The following is an 18,269-nucleotide window of genomic DNA, read 5'->3' as shown; positions in this document are numbered from 1 at the left end:
GATGATCATATGGTTTTTCTCCTTCAATATGTTAATATGGTATATCACGTTGATTGATTTGCATATATTGAAGAATCCTTGCATTACTGGAATAAACCCCACTTGATCATGGTGTATGATCCTTTTAATGTGCTGTTGTATTCTGTTTGCTAGTATTTTGTTGAGGATTTTTGCATCTATGTTCATCAGTGATATTGGCCTGTAGTTTTCTTTCTTTGTGACATCTTTGTCTGGCTTTGGTATCAGGGTGATGGTGGCTTCGTAGAACGAGTTTGGGAGTGTTCCTCCCTCTGCTATATTTTGGAAGAGTTTGAGAAGGATAGGTGTTAGCTCTTCTCTGAATGTTTGATAGAATTTGCCTGTGAAGCCATCTGGCCCTGGACTTTTGTTTGTTGGAAGATTTGTAATCACAGTTTCAATTTCAGTGCTTGTGATTGGTCTGTTCATATTTTCTGTTTCTTCCTGATTCAGTCTTGGCAGGTTGTGCATTTCTAAGAATTTGTCCATTTCTTCCAGGTTGTCCATTTTATTGGCATAGAGTTGCTTGTAGTAATCTCTCATGATCATTTGTATTTCTGCAGTGTCAGTTGTTACTTCTCCTTTTTCATTTCTAATTCTATTGATTTGAGTCTCCTCCCTTCTTTTCTTGATGAGTCTGGCTAATGGTTTATGAATTTTGTTTATCTTCTCAAAGAACCAGCTTTTAGTTTTATTGATCTTTGCTATTGTTTCCTTCATTTCTTTTTCATTTATTTCTGATCTGATCTTTATGATTTCTTTCCTTCTGCTAACTTTGGGGTTTTTTTGTTCTTCTTTCTCTAATTGCTTAAGGTGCAAGGTTAGGTTGTTTATTTGAGATGTTTCCTGTTTCTTAAGGTAGGATTGTATTGCTATAAACTTCCCTCTTAGAACTGCTTTTGCTGCATCCCATAGGCTTTGGGTTGTTGTGTCTCCATTGTCATTTGTCTAGGTATTTTTTGATATCCTCTTTGATTTCTTCAGTGATCACTTCGTTATTAAGTAGTGTATTGTTTAGCCTCCATGTGTTTGTATTTTTTACAGATCTTTTCCTGTAATTGATATCTAGTCTCGTAGCGTTGTGGTGGGAAAAGATACGTGATACGATTTCAAGTTTCTTAAATTTACCAAGGCTTGATTTGTGACCCAAGATATGATCTATCCTGGAGAATGTTCCATGAGCACTTGAGAAAAATGTGTATTCTGTTGTTTTTGGATGGAATGTCCTATAAATATCAATTAAGTCCATCTTGTTTAATGTATCATTTAAAGCTTGTGTTTCCTTATTTATTTTCATTTCGGATGATCTGTCCCTTGGTGAAAGTGGGGTGTTAAAGTCCCCTACTATGATTCTGTTACTGTCGATTTCCCCTTTTATGGCTGTTAGTGTTTGCCTTATGTATTGAGGTGCTCCTATGTTGGGTGCATAAATATTTACCATTGTTATACCTTCTTCTTGGATCGATCCCTTGATCATTATGTAGTGTCCTTCTTTGTCTCTTGTAATAGTCTTTATTTTCAAGTCTATTTTGTCTGATACGAGAATTGCTGCTCCAGCTTTCTTTTGATTTCCATTTGCATGGAATATCTTTTTCCATCCCCTCACTTTCAGTCGATATGTGTCCCTAGGTCTGAAGCGGGTCTCTTGTAGACAGCATATATATGGGTCTTGTTTTTGTATCCATTCAGCCAGTCTGTGTCTTTTGGTGGGAGCATTTAATCCATTTACATTTAAGGTAATTATTGATATGTATGTTCCTATTCCCATTTTCTTAATTGTTTTGGGTTTGTTATTGTAGGTCTTTTCCTTCTCTTGTGTTTCTTGCCTAGAGAAGTCCCTTTAGCAGTTGTTGTAAAGCTGGTTTGGTGGTGCTGAACTCTCTTAGCTTTTGCTTGTCTGTAAAGGTTTTAATTTCTCCATCAAATCTGAATGAGATCCTTGCTGGGTAGAGTAATCTTGGTTGTAGGTTTTTCACCTTCATCACTTTAAATAGGTCCTGCCACTCACTTCTGGCTTGCAGAGTTTTTGCTGAAAGATCAGCTGTTAACTTTATGGGGGATTCCCTTTTGTGTTATTTGTTGTTTTTCCCTTGCTGCTTTTAATATGTCTTCCTTGTATTTAATTTTTGATAGTTTGATTAATATGTGTCTTGGCGTGTTTCTCCTTGGATTGATCCTGTATGGGAGTCTCTGTGCTTCCTGGACTTGATTAACTATTTCCTTTCCCATATTAGGGAAGTTTTCACCTATAATCTCTTCAAATATTTTCTCAGTCCCTTTCATTCTCTCTTCTTCTTCTGGGACCCCTATAATTCGACTGTTGGTGCATTTAATGTTGTCCCAGAGGTCTCGGGGACTGTCCTCAGTTCTTTTCATTCTTTTCTCTTTATTCTGCTCTGCAGTAGTTATTTCCACTATTTTATCTTCCAGGTGACTTATCCGTTCTTCTGCCTCAGTTATTCTGCTATTGATCCCTTCTAGAGTATTTTTAATTTCATTTACTGTGTTGTTCATCGTTGCTTGTTTCCTCTTTAGTTCTTCTGGGCCCTTGTTAAATGTTTCTTGCATTTTGTCTATTCTATTTCCAAGATTTTGGATCATCTTTACTATCATTATTCTGAATTCTTTTTCAGGTAGACTGCCTATCTCCTCTTCATTTGTTAGGTCGGGTGGGTTTTTATCTTGCTCCTTCATCTGCTGTGTGTTTTTCTGTCTTCTCAGTTTGCTTATCTTACTGTGTTCGGGTTCTCCTTTTTGCAGGCTGCAGGTTCGTAGTTCCCATTGTTTTTGGTGTCTGTCCCCAGTGGCTAAAGTTGGTTCAGTGTGTTGTGTAGGCTTCCTGGTGGAGGGGACTAGTGCCTCTGTTCTGGTGGATGAGGGTGGATCTTGTCTTTCTGGTGGGCAGGTCCACGTCTGGTGGTGTGTTTTGGGGTGTCTGTGGCCTTATTATGATTTTAGGCAGCCTCTCTGCTAATGGGTGGTGTTGTGTTCCTGTCTTGCTAGTTGTTTGCCATTGGGTGTCCAGCACTGTAGCTTGCTGGTCATTGAGTGAAGCTGGGTACTGGTGTTGAGATGGAGATCTCTGGGAGATTTTCACCGTTTGATATTACGTGGAGCTGGGAGGTCTCTTGTGGACCAGTGTCCTGAACTTGGCTCTCCCAGCTCAGAGGCACAGCACTGACTCCTGGCTTGACCACCAAGAGCCTTTCATCCACACAGCTCAGAATAAAAGGGAGAAAAAGTAGAAAGAAAAGAAAAGAAAAGAAAGAAAGAAATGATAAAATAAAATAAAGTAAGATAAAATAAAATAGTTATTAAAATAAAAAATAATTAAGAAAAAAATATATATATATATATTTTTTTTTTTTTTTGCGGTATGCGGGCCTCTTACTGTTGTGGCCTCTCCCGTTGAGGAGCACCGGCTCCGGACGCGCAGGCTCAGCGGCCATGGCTCACGGGCCCAGCCGCTCCGCGGCATGTGGGATCTTCCCAGACCGGGGCACGAACTCGCGTCCTCTGCATCGGCAGGCGGACTCTCAACCACTGCGCCACCAGAGAGCCTGAAAAAAAAAATTTTAAGTATTAAAGGAAAAAAAAGGACGGACAGAACCCTAGGACAAATGGTGAAAGCACAGCTATACAGACAAAATCTCACACAGAAGCATACACATACACACTCACAAAAAGAGGAAAAGGGGAAAAAATAATATATCTTGCTCCCAAAGTCCACCTACTCAATTTGGGATAATTCATTGTCTATTCAGGTATTCCACAGATGCAGGGTACATCAAGTTGATTGTGGAGCTGCTCCTGAGGCTGCTGGGATAGATTTCCATTCTCTTCTTTGTTCGCAAAGCTCCCGGGGTGTTCAGCTTTGGGTCTGGCCACGCCTCTGCGTGTGGGTCACCGGAGGGCGTCTGTTCTTCGTTCAGACAGGACGGGGTTAAAGAAGCAGCTGATTAGGGGGCTCTGGCTCACTCAGGCCGGGGGAGGGAGGGGCGTGGAGTGCGGGGCGGGCCTGCAGCGGCAGAGGCCGGCGTGACGTTGCACCAGCCTGAGGCGCGCCGTGCATTCTCCCAGGGAAGTTGTCCCTGGATCCTGGGACCCTGGCAGTGGCGGGCTGCACAGGCTCCCCGGAAGGGAGGTGTGGAGAGTGACCTGTGCTCGCACACAGGCTTCTCGGTGGCGGCAGCAGCAGCCTTAGCGTCTCATGCCTGTCTCTGGGCTCCACGATGTTAGCCGCGGCTTGCGCCCGTCTCTGGAGCTCCTTTAAGCAGCGCTCTTAATCCCCTCTCCTCGCGCACCACGAAACAAAGAGGGAAGAAAAAGTCTCTTGCCTCTTCGGCAGGTCCAGACTTTTCCCTGGACTCCCTCCTGGCCAGCCGTGGCGCACTAACCCCCTGCAGGCTGTGTTCACGCCGCCGACCCCAGTCCTCTCCCAGCGTTCCGACCGAAGCCCGAGCCTCAGCTCCCAGCCCTGCCCGCCCCGGCGGGTGAGCAGACAAGCCTCTCGGGCTGGTGAGTGCCGGTTGGCCCCGATATTCTGTGCGGGAATCTCTCCGCTTTGCCCTCCGCACCCCTGTGGCAGCGCTCTCCTCCACGGCTCCGAAGCTTTCCCGTTCCGCCACCCGCAGTCTCCACCTGGGAAGCGACTTCTAGTGTGTGGAAACCTTTCCTCCTTCACGGCTCCCTCCCACTGGTGCAGGTCCCGTCCCTGTGCTTTTGTCTCTGTTTATTCTTTTTTCTTTTGCCCTACCCAGGTACGTGGGGACTTTCTTGCCTTTTGGGGGGGTTGTGAGGTCTTCTGCCAGCGTTCAGTAGGTGTTCTGTAGGAGTTGTTCCACGTGTAGATGTGTTTCTGATGTATTTGTGGGGAGGAAGGTGATCTCCGCGTCTTACTCTTCTGCCATCTTCCTCAATTCCTCCAGGATATTGTTTTTAAAATTCATTTTGAGTGATTTCTTGAAAGGATGGGTTTGGTACTAATTTACATCCCATAGTATTATCATACTTCCTCAATTCTTAGATGCCTAAAAATTTTTTTTACATTTCTAAAATTGGAATGTGCTATACAATAAATGTCGAAAGGAACTTGCCAGCCTTTCTTTTTCTCTCCACTGACGTTAAACAATGGTCTCTTTAACTCCCAGTCGCCTTGAAGTAGAGGGGGTACATAGAACAAGGCTGTTTGTCTCCATTAACTTTCTCAAGGCTTTAGGTGACCAAGAACTAATAATAAAGCATCCTACCCTAATAATCTAAGCAAGGAATTATGTGGATATGGGCATGACGGTTGTCTGTGATTCTTTTCCATTTTCTCCCACTAGATCTTTCTGACTCACCACATTGATTTCCCCTAAGAGAACAGAGGGCTGGCCTGAGCCTCCTTCCCTGAATCCCATTTCTCAGAGGTTAGGCCACATCTCGCCTACTGGTGGATGACGGGGCTGCTGCTCTTCGGGCAGAGGCTAGTGTGGTCTTGGGCTGACGTGGGGACCCCTCCGCCTTCTAGAGTATGTCTGTAGGGCCAGAACCAGGGGAATCGTAGCTCTTGGCTCCACACACTCATGGAAGGAGGGCTCACGGGTGTCAGGGGCAGAGGCTGTGAGTGGGAAGGGTGTTGCCCAGCCGTCTCGTTGCGTCATTGGCCTGAGAGCCTGAATTGTCGCTGCTTGTGGTTCGTGAGCTTCTCAGCCCTTTTATCCCCAGCCCAGCTGTACAGAAGGTGCAGCAGAACGTGAGCTTGAGCTGAGCAGAGCTTCTTTTTAGAAGTCTGACAGGATCGTTTATGAAAACTTGCTGTCTTGTCCCATTCCTGAGAACGTCTCCAGTAAGATAATCCCATCAGAGGGTTATTTATAAAAAGCTGCGGCTACATTCCCACATCTGGCACAGTTTAACCCCGGTCAGAGCTGATGATGCCAATGATGATTGTCATTAGGAAGAGTAAACCTTTTATGTTACAAAGCAAGGAAATTGAGACTATCTTTTTGTAATGCCATTCTTTCTTTCCCTATAGCTCTTGGGACCTGGTTCCTAGAATGTTTGCTTTAGAACTTGATAATGTAAGGTCACTTAAGTCAGGTCACCCATAAAACTCTCTTTTTGGAACAGACATATGCATACTAATATAATACTTTCTTGTATGTGTATTCCTAGTCCTGTAGATGTCAGGGTTGCAACATGTAACTTATCCCACTGTCCCAGCTACTCTCATGATCTGCAAATCCATGTAAGACCCTGGAGAGCATGGGCAGGCTTTCAGGTCTCAGGCACTTTGGACATGTGCTCGGTCAGCACTTCTCAAATTTGACCCCCAACATGCTTCCAAAGGCAGAAGAGAGAGAACACATTCTACTGGTAGACAGGGGGTGGGTTCTGGGACCACAGAGTGGTTTCTTGGTTTATGAACTAGTGGTACCTGGGACTTCTTTTGTCTATAGAATTATGTGCCCTAAAATAGTACAGCTTGTCTGAATAAGTAGAACAGATCATCAAATAGTTTGTTTTTATCTTATTAGTGCCAGTGAAGTTCATGAATATCTTCCAACAGACAGCAAGGCACTGAGCCACGTTTTTGGATAGCACTTCGTTGTGAGAGCTTCACGAGGGGTTCAAGGAGATTATAAGGTTTTTAAAAAGAAGTCACTGTATAAATTATACCCCGTATCTCTTAACTAAGGAAAATTTAACTACCAGTGCCCAAATAGAAAATATAAAGCATTTTAACTAAACCAGCTCAGTTTTTGCTAAATCACATTGTCTCTGTGTGTGTTCTTTCCAGACATATGAAGATTCATGAGAAGGACCCCAGCAGCGCTACAGCTGCAGCCCCTCCGTCCCCACTGAAGCGCAGGCGGCTGTCCTCCAAAAGGAAACTGAGTCATGATACAGAGTCAGAGAAGGAAGACCCAGCGCCTGCTAAAAAGGTCCTCTCTGCCCCTAGCACAGATGTGCCTGCCCCAGGGACTCTTGGCAGAAATCCCTCCAGCCTTTATTTTCGCAGTCTGGGGGCTTGGTGGACACCCATCCCAAGCTTCTAACCTCTGTTTCCCTGCACTGTTTCGTAGGGTCTCTGGAGAAAAAAGTACCGGTTTGCTCCTCCTTTGTGGAAGGAAGAGCCCCCCGGCTGAGCCCACTGATGATCTGGGGAGCTTGTTTCATTGCTCCCGGGGTTTTTTGTTTCTCCAGCTAGAATGGAAGAGGCTCTGCTAAGTATTAGGGACTCTTTTGTCCTCACACTTTTATTCCCAGTGCCTGGCAGGTACTAGGTGCTCCGTGAATATTTGTTGAATGGATGAGTGAGTTGAGGGTGGGTGGGTGGGTGCTGGTGTTCGGTGAGGTTTTGTCACATGAAACGTTGGTCAGTAGCATCCTTAATGCCTAGGAGGGAGGCGTCCTTTTCCTTTCAGATTCTGGATTTAGTGTCGGCTTCTCTGAAACAAACTACGTGGGAGCCCTCCCTTGTGACTTAATGTTTCTTCTTTCCCCTAAGATGGTAGAGGACAGGCAGTCGGGTGACATGGAGAAGAAAGCTGATGAAGTGTTTCACTGCCCACTGTGTTTCAAGGAGTTCGTGTGCAAGTACGGGCTGGAGACCCACATGGAGACCCACTCAGATAACCCGCTAAGGTAGGAGAGGGGCTGGGGCAGGCTTGTGCTCTGGGGGCGCCTCCTTGTGATGTGTGATGCAACCTACCTCCTGTTACTCCAGCCTGGGCTGTGAGGCCATTAGTGAGGCCGATCAGAGTGCTTGCGGGGGTGGAAGTGGGGCTGAGAGGGGTCAGAGCAGGTGGCTGCAGCCCCAGGAGGATTCACCAGCGTCACGGTGCTTCCTGCACTCCTGGCGGGGCCCCCGGGCGATCCCCATGAGTCCCCGCCCACGGGTAGCCTCCTAGCACCGGGCTTTGGGCAGCAGACACATTTTCTTCACGGACGGTGTTGCAGCCCAAATGGTCGTTAGCTGCGCCCGTGTGTGTGCTAAGGACAGGGAGGGCAGATCAGGTGCTCGTGGGCGTCTGGAATGGGCTAGTAGCACAGAAGCCTAGGAAAGCATTTGGGGGCAAGACAGAGTTCTGTCGTGCAGGACACGGGACCTGAATGCAGCCTGTCTCAGTAGCAGCAAAGGTGATGGTTCTGCTGGTCCAGGCTCCACATAGTTTTTCTGATTCTCAGTGGTCCCAGGCGGACCTCCGGCAGAATTTGGGGCTGGGGTGGGGGGAGCTCGGCTTTCCTCCCCGACCTTCTTCCCTGCGTTTTTATCAGGCAGAAAGCCCTTTGTTCCTGCTGAGCAGGTACCCGCTTCCTCTCTGAAACTGCTACTGTATCATTTTTAAGGTGCTGTAGGGGAGCCGCTGGTATTGTGAGACTTGAAAGTAGCATGTCCTGAGAGGCACAGCTGAAGGTTCCCAGAGCAGAGGCCAGTGCATGTGTGGTTGCAGCTTTGGGTTTCAGAAGACAGCTTGGGAGTGTAGAAATCTGGACATCTGTTTGTCTGACTCACCAATACGTGGACCACATTTCTTTCTTGGGGGCACATGTTTGGTTGTGACTTAGGAGTGAAAAGGTCTGAGGCAGCTAAACATGTTTGTGTTGGGGGAAAAGCCTGATTGTCCAGTAACATAAAGTCGTGTCAAGTAATCATTATCCTTAATCACGTCAGCTTGACATTTTTCCATTAGAGAGAGAAGAATTCATGGAGAGATTAAACTCTGAGCAGTTGAAGTGCTAGAGCATGTCTTTAGGTGACTGCCCCATCGTGGGAAGCTCCTGGATGTGACGGGCAGGCAGGGACTGGTGGTCAGAACCCTGGGTCCCTGTCCCACCTCTGCTCACATGGGGCCTGGACCAGCTGCATCTGAACCTTGAAGGAGAGTTGGACCAGATCGTCCTCGTGTTCCCTTTCAGGCCTGAAATTCTGTGACTCGGAATCCTGCCTCTTAACGGTTGTTCTTCTGTCTACCAAGAAAAAGCGCTTGGCTCTTCCTTTTGTAGGCCCTGTCATTCTGAGAGATTCAGGAACTTGACTTCATGGTTTCATTAACGTCCACAGCATCTCAGGATGCGGGCTGGTGGTGGGTGGTAACTATTGAAATAGTTCTCTAGATGCAGGACCTGAGCAAGCGGAGGTGAAGTTACCAGACAAACCTCACGTGGTGAGTCGTGGGCAGAGGCAGGAATAGCAGCTGCGACCCCCGACCCTCCGACCCCCGTCAGCGCTTCTGACCCGGCACTGCAGAGTGCCTGAGTCCACACGCTGCTCCTCTCTGCGTTCCTCCCTAGGTTTTCTTTCACTTTGTGTTTTATTCTGTGATCAGATACCATCTTAGGAACTACCCATTTACCCTCTTCTAGATGATTCTGTCCGACAGGGAAAATAACTTAACTCTCAAGAGAGATTTCTGGGCAGCTGGAGCCTGCACAGCACAGTGTATAGCAATGATAGAGGAAGATCAGGTGTCCCCTTCTTCAGTGCTGGCTGGCACCAGGGCGTGGGTGCTCCTGGAGTGGGGCCTTCTGGACAAGCACCTAATCTGGGGGCAGGCCGGGCTGGCTACTTGGAGAACGTGGAGACGGGAATCGCCTTGGATACTGGTTCACTGTTTTACATGACTTGGTGCATAATTCACTTGCCGTGACTCCAAGGCTGTGAAGTTAAACCTCAGGTCCTCCCTTGCCCACTTGGTAATAGCATCCTTTGTTTGGGGAGGGTGGACTGGAGGAGTGCTGAGCCTGGTGGGGGGCTCGCCCCCTCCCGGCAGTGGCGTGAGAAGAGGTTGCCTTGCATCCATGGTGGGGGGCAAGCATGCCATCCCCTGTCTGGCGGCTGTTGCTGTGTGGGTGGGTCTTGTGTCTGGGAACCAAAGGAGTTAATTACAGAACATAGTTAGTTTCCCTTCTCTCCCCTCTGCTCTGCCCTCCACATAATGGCCTGCTATCAGAGGATGCCATGGGGACAGGCATGAGCCGACAGGGCCCCGCCAGGCAGTGAACTGTGACAGTAGCTGGTGGGAGAGACTGCTTGTTAACCCAGAGCTAAAATAGGCACCAACTCCATTTGCAAACCCCAAAGACAGCAGAACCACAGTGGGATGCTACCAGTTTAGACAGAAAGTTTATAACTCGAAACAGCTGTTGGCTTCTTTCTCTCCCTCTCCTGCCCTTACCGCCCACCCCCAAAGCTGGCAAGGTGCCCGTTGTTCCTCAATAAAAAGCATTGGAAATCCAAATTCACGTAAACGCCGAGGGCTTTCTCCTGCAGTGCCTTGTGTTTCAAGTTAACGAAGTGTAAGCGTAGAGCAAAAGGAAGACACAGACCTCTGTAGTGATTCTGGCTCCGAGTGTTGGGTTTGTTTTCGCCCTGGCGTGACCAGACCCGCGGTGACTTGGCCCTTCTGTCCAGCCCCCCAGACGGGAGAAGCGAGGCTTTCTGGGAGCTGGCACTTGGGACTGGAGGTGACAGAGTGTTCAGTGAGCAGGTGGATGCAGAGAGGACATCCCTGTGTGCGGGTGTCTGGGTGTTGAATATCGTGCCTGGTTATAAGAATAGAACAGAGTAACAGGCTGTCCGCTGCCCTGAGTAAAGTTAGCCGGGAGGGAAGTCCAGCTCAGCAGCCACCCATGCAAACAGGAGGAGAGCCATGAGGGCCACCTTAAGTTTTCAAGTAGCCACATTCTAAAAAAGGAAGAAGAAAATAGCGAAATTGATCATGCTTTGCTGAAATTGATCATGCTTTGCTGGTATACTAATATATCCAAAATATAATGTCAGTACAGAAACCGTCAGTGATGTGATTTACATTCTCATTCTCATACAGTCTTTGCCATCTGGTGTGTGGGGCATGATCGCAGCCCACCATTTCAATTGGAAGAGGCACATTCCAAGCCCCCAGCAGCCCATGTGTAGGTACGAGCCTAGGACAAGCCCACCTGTAGCTGGGAGGGCTTTGTCTCAGACCCCGCCCCCCCTCCCCATTTTGTGTCTGAATGACTAGTCTCTGGCTAATGGGGGACTGGGCTGGGGGGACCTCTGGGTAGCCACGGTGGCACTGTGACTGCAGCTGGGGGCGAAATTTGGCAAAAGTTATTGTATAATCTTATGTGGCTTCTTGATTAAAGGAGATTGGGTAATAAATAATTTTTAAATTAGTTCAGCTAAAATGTATCCAGCAAATGAATGAGTGCTTGTTGTGTGCCAGGCCCTTGACCAGACTTAAGAAAAAAGTGGTGACAGTGGAGACAGGGCCCCTCGAGGGCTGTCAGCAAAAGAGTAAGAGCGATTATAACAGAGTGAAGTGGGTCAGTTCAGGGCCAGACAGGCCAGCAGCCTGTTGTCCAAGCAGAGGGAGCCAGGGAGCCGGATAGGTTGGCGGAAAGCTTCCCACGGCCTTTTACATTGGATGCTGGGGCGCTTGCCCGGGGCAGGCCCTCCTCAGTCCAGTCCAGTTACCGTTCCTAGTTGTCTGTGAGGAAAATGTTATGGTGATGCCCTTAAATCTACATGGGGCGTTGGAAGGTGGGGACCTGAGTGGGCTCTGCGGGCACGTGGCGGCACAGAGGGGAGGGCAGGTGCCCACAGGCATGGAGGGTGGGCTGCCAGAGGTGGGGAGAGTCGCCAGGACCTTCTTCTTCTGGATTCTCAAGTGTTCCAAGGAACATTCGACTGCCTGCCCTGTGCCCCATCCCCCCCTACACACTCCCGTCACCTGCAGGGAGACCCTAAGACTGACTGACATGGCGCTGGTCCCACACTTGTTAAATGTCATCCTAAAAATAGGGATAGGGTATAACAAAATACTCTTCAGCATCTCGTATAAGAGCCTCAGGGGTCTGAGGCTCAGCCAGGTGGAGGGCAGATTTAAAACGATGCTGGGGGCTGAGGGAGGAGGTCCGCCCCCTAAGCTGGAGGCCTCTCTCTGGGCAGCCCCTCCGCACCCTGCCCAGGGGCCTCTCAGCCACGTGGAGTGGGCACTGCCGCCGGCTTCTGGGCTCACCCCAGCCACCCGCTGAGCAGTCCCTGGACCTGCCCAGCTTCCCGCTGCGTTGCTTCGGTCGAACAGACCTAGCAGGGCGTCAGGATGCAGTGTGTGCAGCCCAGTGGATTCCTGGGCGTGGGGAGGGCAGGCTGCCCCTGGCCAGGGCCCTCTCATAGGCCGTCACTGTTGCTCCCAGCAACTGGGAGAGATTAGTGCAGCTGTTGGCTGTCAGCTCTGCGGCTGGGAAGCGGGGGAGGGCAGGGAGGGTGGGCACCAGGGGAGAGGAGGGTCAGAACCGGGCGGGGCTCTGACGAGAAGCTGTTTGCACTCGCCCCTCTTGCCTCCATAGACAGAACAGAGAAAATGAAGCATGGAATCCCTTTAAAAAGGAATGTCAGTCCCTCGATAAAACACTGTAATGAGCAAGAAATTCAGTATCTCAAGGAAGCAGCCAGGGTGACTGCCGCTTTCTCAGCAAGGTATTTCCCAGGTTCTGATGACAGGGCCGGGCCTGCTGCTGCTTGGGGAGTGTTGGGAAGACTCCCAGTCGAGCCACTGTCCAGGGCCCAGGCATTAAGGATGTGACATGGGTTGTAGAAGGAGCTGGGACACCTGCAGTAACCATCCTCTGAGCACACAGCGCAGCAGCTGCAGCAGAGGGGTGGTGAGGGTGCCGGCTGCAGCCTGACTGGGGCCTGGCATCTCCGTGACCTTGGGCTCAGTTTCCCCGTCTGGAAAATGGACTTAGGGGCTGTGTGAGGATGAAGGGAGCATCCACAGTCACCAGACTGTAACAAACAATCAATGAACATTTACTTCTGATACTGTTACTTAGAACATGTGTTGTTTTTAGTATTTTAACCCTTGCGACACTTACAGTTATGGGTTGGTGTCGCTCTCTTGGAATCCCATTCCAGTAAAATAGAGAAGGAAGCACGTTCCGGGGCTTCTCCAGGTACCATTTCCTTGACAGAGAACATGAAAGCAGTTTGGCCTTTAGTCTTTATCGTTGTAAGTAGCCACTTTTATCTGATTTTGCTTTTGTAAAGACTGGGTAGCTGAATGGCTGTTTACATTTGGTTTGAGTCCTGCCTCCCAAATGTTGTGATCCAGCTGTACAGAAACCCAGATGATTAGAAGCTTGAAAGGTCCTGATACCTTTAAATTATAGAACCGCACATCATTTCCCTTAGATTGTTGGGGAAACCTGAGATTCTAAAGAAATGTGTTTCCTGATGTTTGAAATTTGCCAAAGCAGTCTTTCAAAAATATGTTTAGCATAGTGAAAAAAATTTTTTTAACCCTTTCTTGTGGCAGTGGGGGTCATCTGTCTGTCTGTCCCTTAACTGGGAGACATGATAGAACAATGTGGAAGTAAGGGGTCACCAGATGACACAGTATTACCGTAGCAAACCCTGGGAGGAGTTAGTCCCAGAATTGCTTAGCCACAAGGCTTCAAAATATATTTTTTACGCTTTTCGGTGGCCTTCTTTCCGTTCCTGTGGATGCTTTGCTGGCGATTTTGCCTTCACATTTACCTTGGTTTGACTCAGTCTTCTGTGTGTGTGTGCGCGCGCGCAAGCTCCCCTCCATTGTAGATCCTTCAGGAAGGTTAGTTGGGAAACCCACTCTGGTTAGTGGTTACACGTTCCTTGTTTCATGGCTGATGCCTTTAATTGTGAGAGTTAGTCCTGCTAAGTCACTGTCAGCCCTACTGTGAGCTGCTCTGTTGACAGCTTCTTCCTGTACCCCTACTTCCTGCACAGTGCCCACGCCATTATAGCATGGGTATCATTAGCACATTCCTACCCCAGCCCAGAATTCTGCAGTTTTCTTCTAAAAAGTAAATAAGAAGGAAGGGCATGTGTTGTAAAGAACGGCTTCCGTGGTGCCCTGCCCCACTGGGTGTGCCGTGCTACGTGTCAGTCCTCGACTCAGTGACTCTAAGATCCTGACGTTTGTTTTTTTGAGACTAGTCGTGGATCTGGGCATGAACAAGAACCTCATTCATTTGCATTGAAGCCCTCTGAGAACTGAAAGGACAGAGCCCCAGCTAACAAAGGAGAGCACTTCCTGGAGCTCCCGGCTGCCTGGCCCATCCCTGGCCTGAGCTGTGGCTGGCAGGGTAGCTTCAAGATCAGTGCAGTGTACCACTCTCATGGAAGTCAGCCTTCTCTGACCACGTTCACAGTGTGCTCTTCCCGGCGAGGCCAATGTCAAGGCCAGAGCCCGTGTGCTGAGAGACTGTGTGAGTTTGTTTGATTTCTGAAGGAGAGGACAGGACAGGCTACAGATCAAGCACATGGTGAAGGTGCTCTGGGATCACAGTGCCTCCCTGCAGCCCCAGCACTGGCAGCCCCCAGTCCTGCCATCTGTTCCTTTGTATACCGGGGGCCACAGTGGAAACTTGGCTCACTCCCCTGCCTGCTGCTGGGTGGGGTGTGGGGGGGCATCTGTCTCCCCTGGGAGCCCCCGCCCAGCCCCTCCTGTCTCTGCTTCACACCTCCCCAAGCCCCCTCAGTGACACTGCAGGTGCTGCCACAGCAGGCAGAGCAGATAAGCTGCAGACAGCTGCTTTTCCCCTCCGGTTCCAGAAGTTCCAACCCTGCACGGCCCCAAACCTCAGCTCTTCCCTTACCACCCACCCCGAGTAAACTGAAGTGCTGGAGCCCCTGCCTGGGGAATAGAGCCGCCCTGAGGGAGGTGGAACCCTGCAGTTAGGGGAGCAGATCGCTCTCCCCGCATTCTGAACTAAACGTGCTTCCTTTCTCATAGAAGCATTTGCTAACACGTGCTGAGATTCAAGTGTTTTCTGGGTGAAGTGGGCTCTGGTGAACTGCCTTGGGTACAGAAACACTGTTTCTGTGATTAGAACGATTTGGGGCTCGCATATAGGGGATCATCCTTCCGTAAGCCAAGGGCAGGCAGGATGTCCATATTGGCATTCGTCCCTGCATTTCGTAAGTAAGCTCACCTTTACTTAAATTGTCCTTTAGAGTTTTTTCAAATAATGAATTTTTGTTTTCTTCACGGTAATCTATTTGAGTATGTGATTTAAAAAGAAAAAAAGAAAGTTTTGTTCTTAGAAGAGTGGGTGGAATGTTATTAGCTTCTTTAAACCCTACAGCTAGATACACTTTCCCCCATTAAATGCATTTATCTTACTGACAGCAGAAGTTAGTTTCCATTTGGAAAAGTTACCCTCAGTTTGCAACTTAAGGCCATCTCCGTTGCCAGAAAATCCGAAAGCAGCCTCTCGGATCTGTAAAATTTCCCCCTGGCACGTCGTCAGAGCACTTGCAAAATGAAATCATCCTCCAGTCACTCTGCCGTGACTCTTAAGTCAGCTCCACTCCATCTAAATGTTTTACAGTGTGCTGTTCACGAGTTCCTGGCAGGGTTGAAAGATCCCCCAAACCGGGGTCGAGGGGAAGAGTGGTAGGGACCACCTGATCAATGGCTGTGGCCTTAATGAAGGTGACAGACCGAAGCGAGTTAGCAGATAGCCCCAGCTCGGCAGCCAGCAGCATCACCTGCAGATTTGCAGTGACCTCCACTGGGCCTCAGGAGGAACCGAGTGTCTCTGCCTGACAAAGGCAATCTAAATGTCTCTGGGTGACTGTTTTCCACGATGGTTTCATTTAAAGTCTGTCCGCAGATAGAGGTCCAAGCGTGAGATGGGGGGCAGTGTTTTTTCCCACGAGGGTTCTTTCCTTCTTTTTAACCAGCTTCTTGATGTGCTTCTGATTTCAAGGCAGAGTTTAATTTTCTCTGCCACTTTTCAAGAAGTTTGTTTGTAAGATGAAAGTCTATATCCTTTCAGAAGTGAAATAGGAGCACCTTGATTGAAACCCTGTGGAAACAGAGGTGTGATGTGGTGGACGGAGGGCTCGTTTTCACGGCATTAGGAGGCTCTTGAGTGCATGTGCGTGCAGGCTGTGGCTCCAGAAGGGAACGGGGGTGATGAGGAAGCAGGGGTGCAGCGCAGAGGCAGGACCAGGAGGAACACACGTCTCTCCAGTGAGTCTCCAGATTAGACGGCAGCAGTGGAGAAGTTCTGCTGTTCTGTGGAGTCCTCGAGAGTGAAAGGAGAGAGTACAGCCTTTGGAAATTAAAATTCCATTTTTCCTGCATTTTTGTGTCTGCTGTAATTGCCAGGAAATGGGTTATTCCTGATTTTTTTTTTTGTACCTAGCGCTATAAAATAATGGTTAAATTTGGTCTAGGACCTTGTAGTTCTCCGAGCATTTGGTTACCTGTTATTCACAGTAACTCTAAAGATCCCCACGTACAGATGAGAAAGAAAACGGAGACTCAAAGCAGAAAGGGAGTGAGCTCGCCCAGCCTTGTCGCTTCAGTTGTTCATAACTTCGAGATCCTCTTGCTTGATTCTCTCTAATTTATTTTCCACACTTGTCTGATGTAAGAGGCACCTGGTGTGCTTGCACAAATACAGATTCCTGGGTTCCTCCTCCAGTTATTCTGATTCCAGTCCATCTGCAGTGGCCCCAGGAATCTGGTTTTTAACAAGGTCATGGGGGGATTCTTATCTCAGGCACGTTTGGGAAATTTTACACAGCAGGCAGCTGAAATACAGATGAAACAAGTTGTCCAAGGTCACACACTCTGACTCCCCATTCCCAGCTGGGACTCCCTGGTCCCTGCACCCATACTCCCACTGCTCCACACCTTGCCTTCCTCGGAGGACACAGCCTGTGGTTGGTGCCAGGTAATTCTGCCACGTGTGTATGGAGCGCAAACTTGGTACCAGATACCAGAAACGGGAAGGGTTTGAAGGTGAATAAGAGAATGAAGGAGGAGATGGATATGTCTAGATAAATGGTGCAAACTCAGCGTTACTGAAAATTCATGGCTACGATAGAAGGGCAGTAATCCTTATCGCCACCTTCCGAGACACTCTCCATTCCCTTGTACAACCCACGTGTGATGCCCTCATGTGGAATACTCATGGCCAGTAGACTCTGCACTGATGCCATAGTCTCAAAAGAGGAGGGTGTTCAGAAAGATCCCTGGGGCACAAAGGCAAAATAATGGGACTTTTCTTCACTCATCCTTTAAAATTTTCTGTTTTTATATTTTATAGTGTACCTGGTACATTATATATGTGTGCATATAAATACATAAAGATACATAACACACACATTTCACCAACAGCAAGCCGATACGGGGTAAATGCTCAAAAACGTTTTAACTCTAAAGTTAGAAGCTCAAGGTTAAAAGCTCAAGAAGCGTGCAGCCCACTGCTCAGGCCCACCTGCTCACCTTCTGCAGTTGACATGCAGGCTGCCGAGGGTCAGTATGATTTCTCCCCAACCTGTTTATGTCAGTAATACTTATAATTATTTGCTGTAATTTAATTAAATGTTCTGTAAGCCAGCGAAATATTGGTTGTTTTTTTTTAAAGAATAGTCTGTGAAAACTGAGTTGGGCATACTTGCACATAATCCAGACTGGACAGGTTTTTTTGTTGCTGTTGTTTGTTTGTTTGTTTTGCTGTCAAATGTAGGGTGGGCAAGACAGCTGTGAACAGTTGAAGAGACAATCATAAGAACCTAGGATGCTGCTTTAGTTTGGTTTGCAAAAATCTAAGTTCTTGCTCTACCTGAAAGCATCTAAAACCAGAAATCAAAGATGCTGTGTTACGAGTGTGACTCACACAGTGATGACGACATGGAGCTTCACTCAGTGGAACTAGACGCAAGCCTAAGTCCTTGGCCCCCATAAAAATGGGCGAGTTGAATGTGCAGTGGAGTCTCGTTACCCAGTAGGTACGTTCCGTGAAGTCCCCACAGACAGAGAGTTAGTGGGCACTGAACCATTGTTCCTGGAGGAAACACAGGGTTAGTTTCCTGCAAGCCTCTGGTCACATTTTCATGAACTAATTGATACATAACCTTGTTTTATTAAGTGTGTCTCTGTTTAAAGACACTCTATATAGTATATACTGTTGACTCATCAACATTGAACTCACAGCCGACAGCACTCTAGCTCACGCCTGAACGGAGCTCATCTAACACGCGTGTTTTCTCTGCAAAGCACGTCACAGCCTTCTTGCTGTTGGCGACACAGGGTGGCACTTCAGCATTACACTTCGGGACCATTTTATTTTTAAAATTTATTTATTTTATTTATTTATTTTTGGCTGCGTTGGGTCTTCGCTGCTGTGCGGGCTTTTCTCTAGTGGCAGGGAGCGGGAGCTACTCTTCATTGCGGTGCGTGCAGGCTTCTCACTGTGATGGCTTCTCTTGTTGTGGA

At 48.2% G+C, this 18,269-nt stretch overlaps 1 protein-coding gene across 11 annotated transcripts in view; it reads left to right on the top strand.

Moving 5' to 3' along the window:
* Positions 1–18,269, top strand: part of RREB1 (ras responsive element binding protein 1) — a 176,107-nt gene that overhangs the window by 136,354 nt on the left and 21,484 nt on the right. For all 11 annotated transcript variants that reach the window (XM_082848345.1, XM_082848343.1, XM_082848341.1 and 8 more), the window contains 2 exons: positions 6,803–6,947; positions 7,514–7,650. In XM_082848345.1, coding sequence (XP_082704471.1) covers positions 6,803–6,947; positions 7,514–7,650 — 282 coding nt within the window. The remainder of the gene's footprint in view (positions 1–6,802; positions 6,948–7,513; positions 7,651–18,269) is intronic.

This window comes from Leucopleurus acutus (genome assembly GCF_964270905.1).
Source record: "Leucopleurus acutus genome assembly, chromosome: 10".
Taxonomy (NCBI): domain Eukaryota; kingdom Metazoa; phylum Chordata; class Mammalia; order Artiodactyla; family Delphinidae; genus Leucopleurus; species Leucopleurus acutus.
This window is presented reverse-complemented; position numbering and strand designations above follow the sequence as displayed.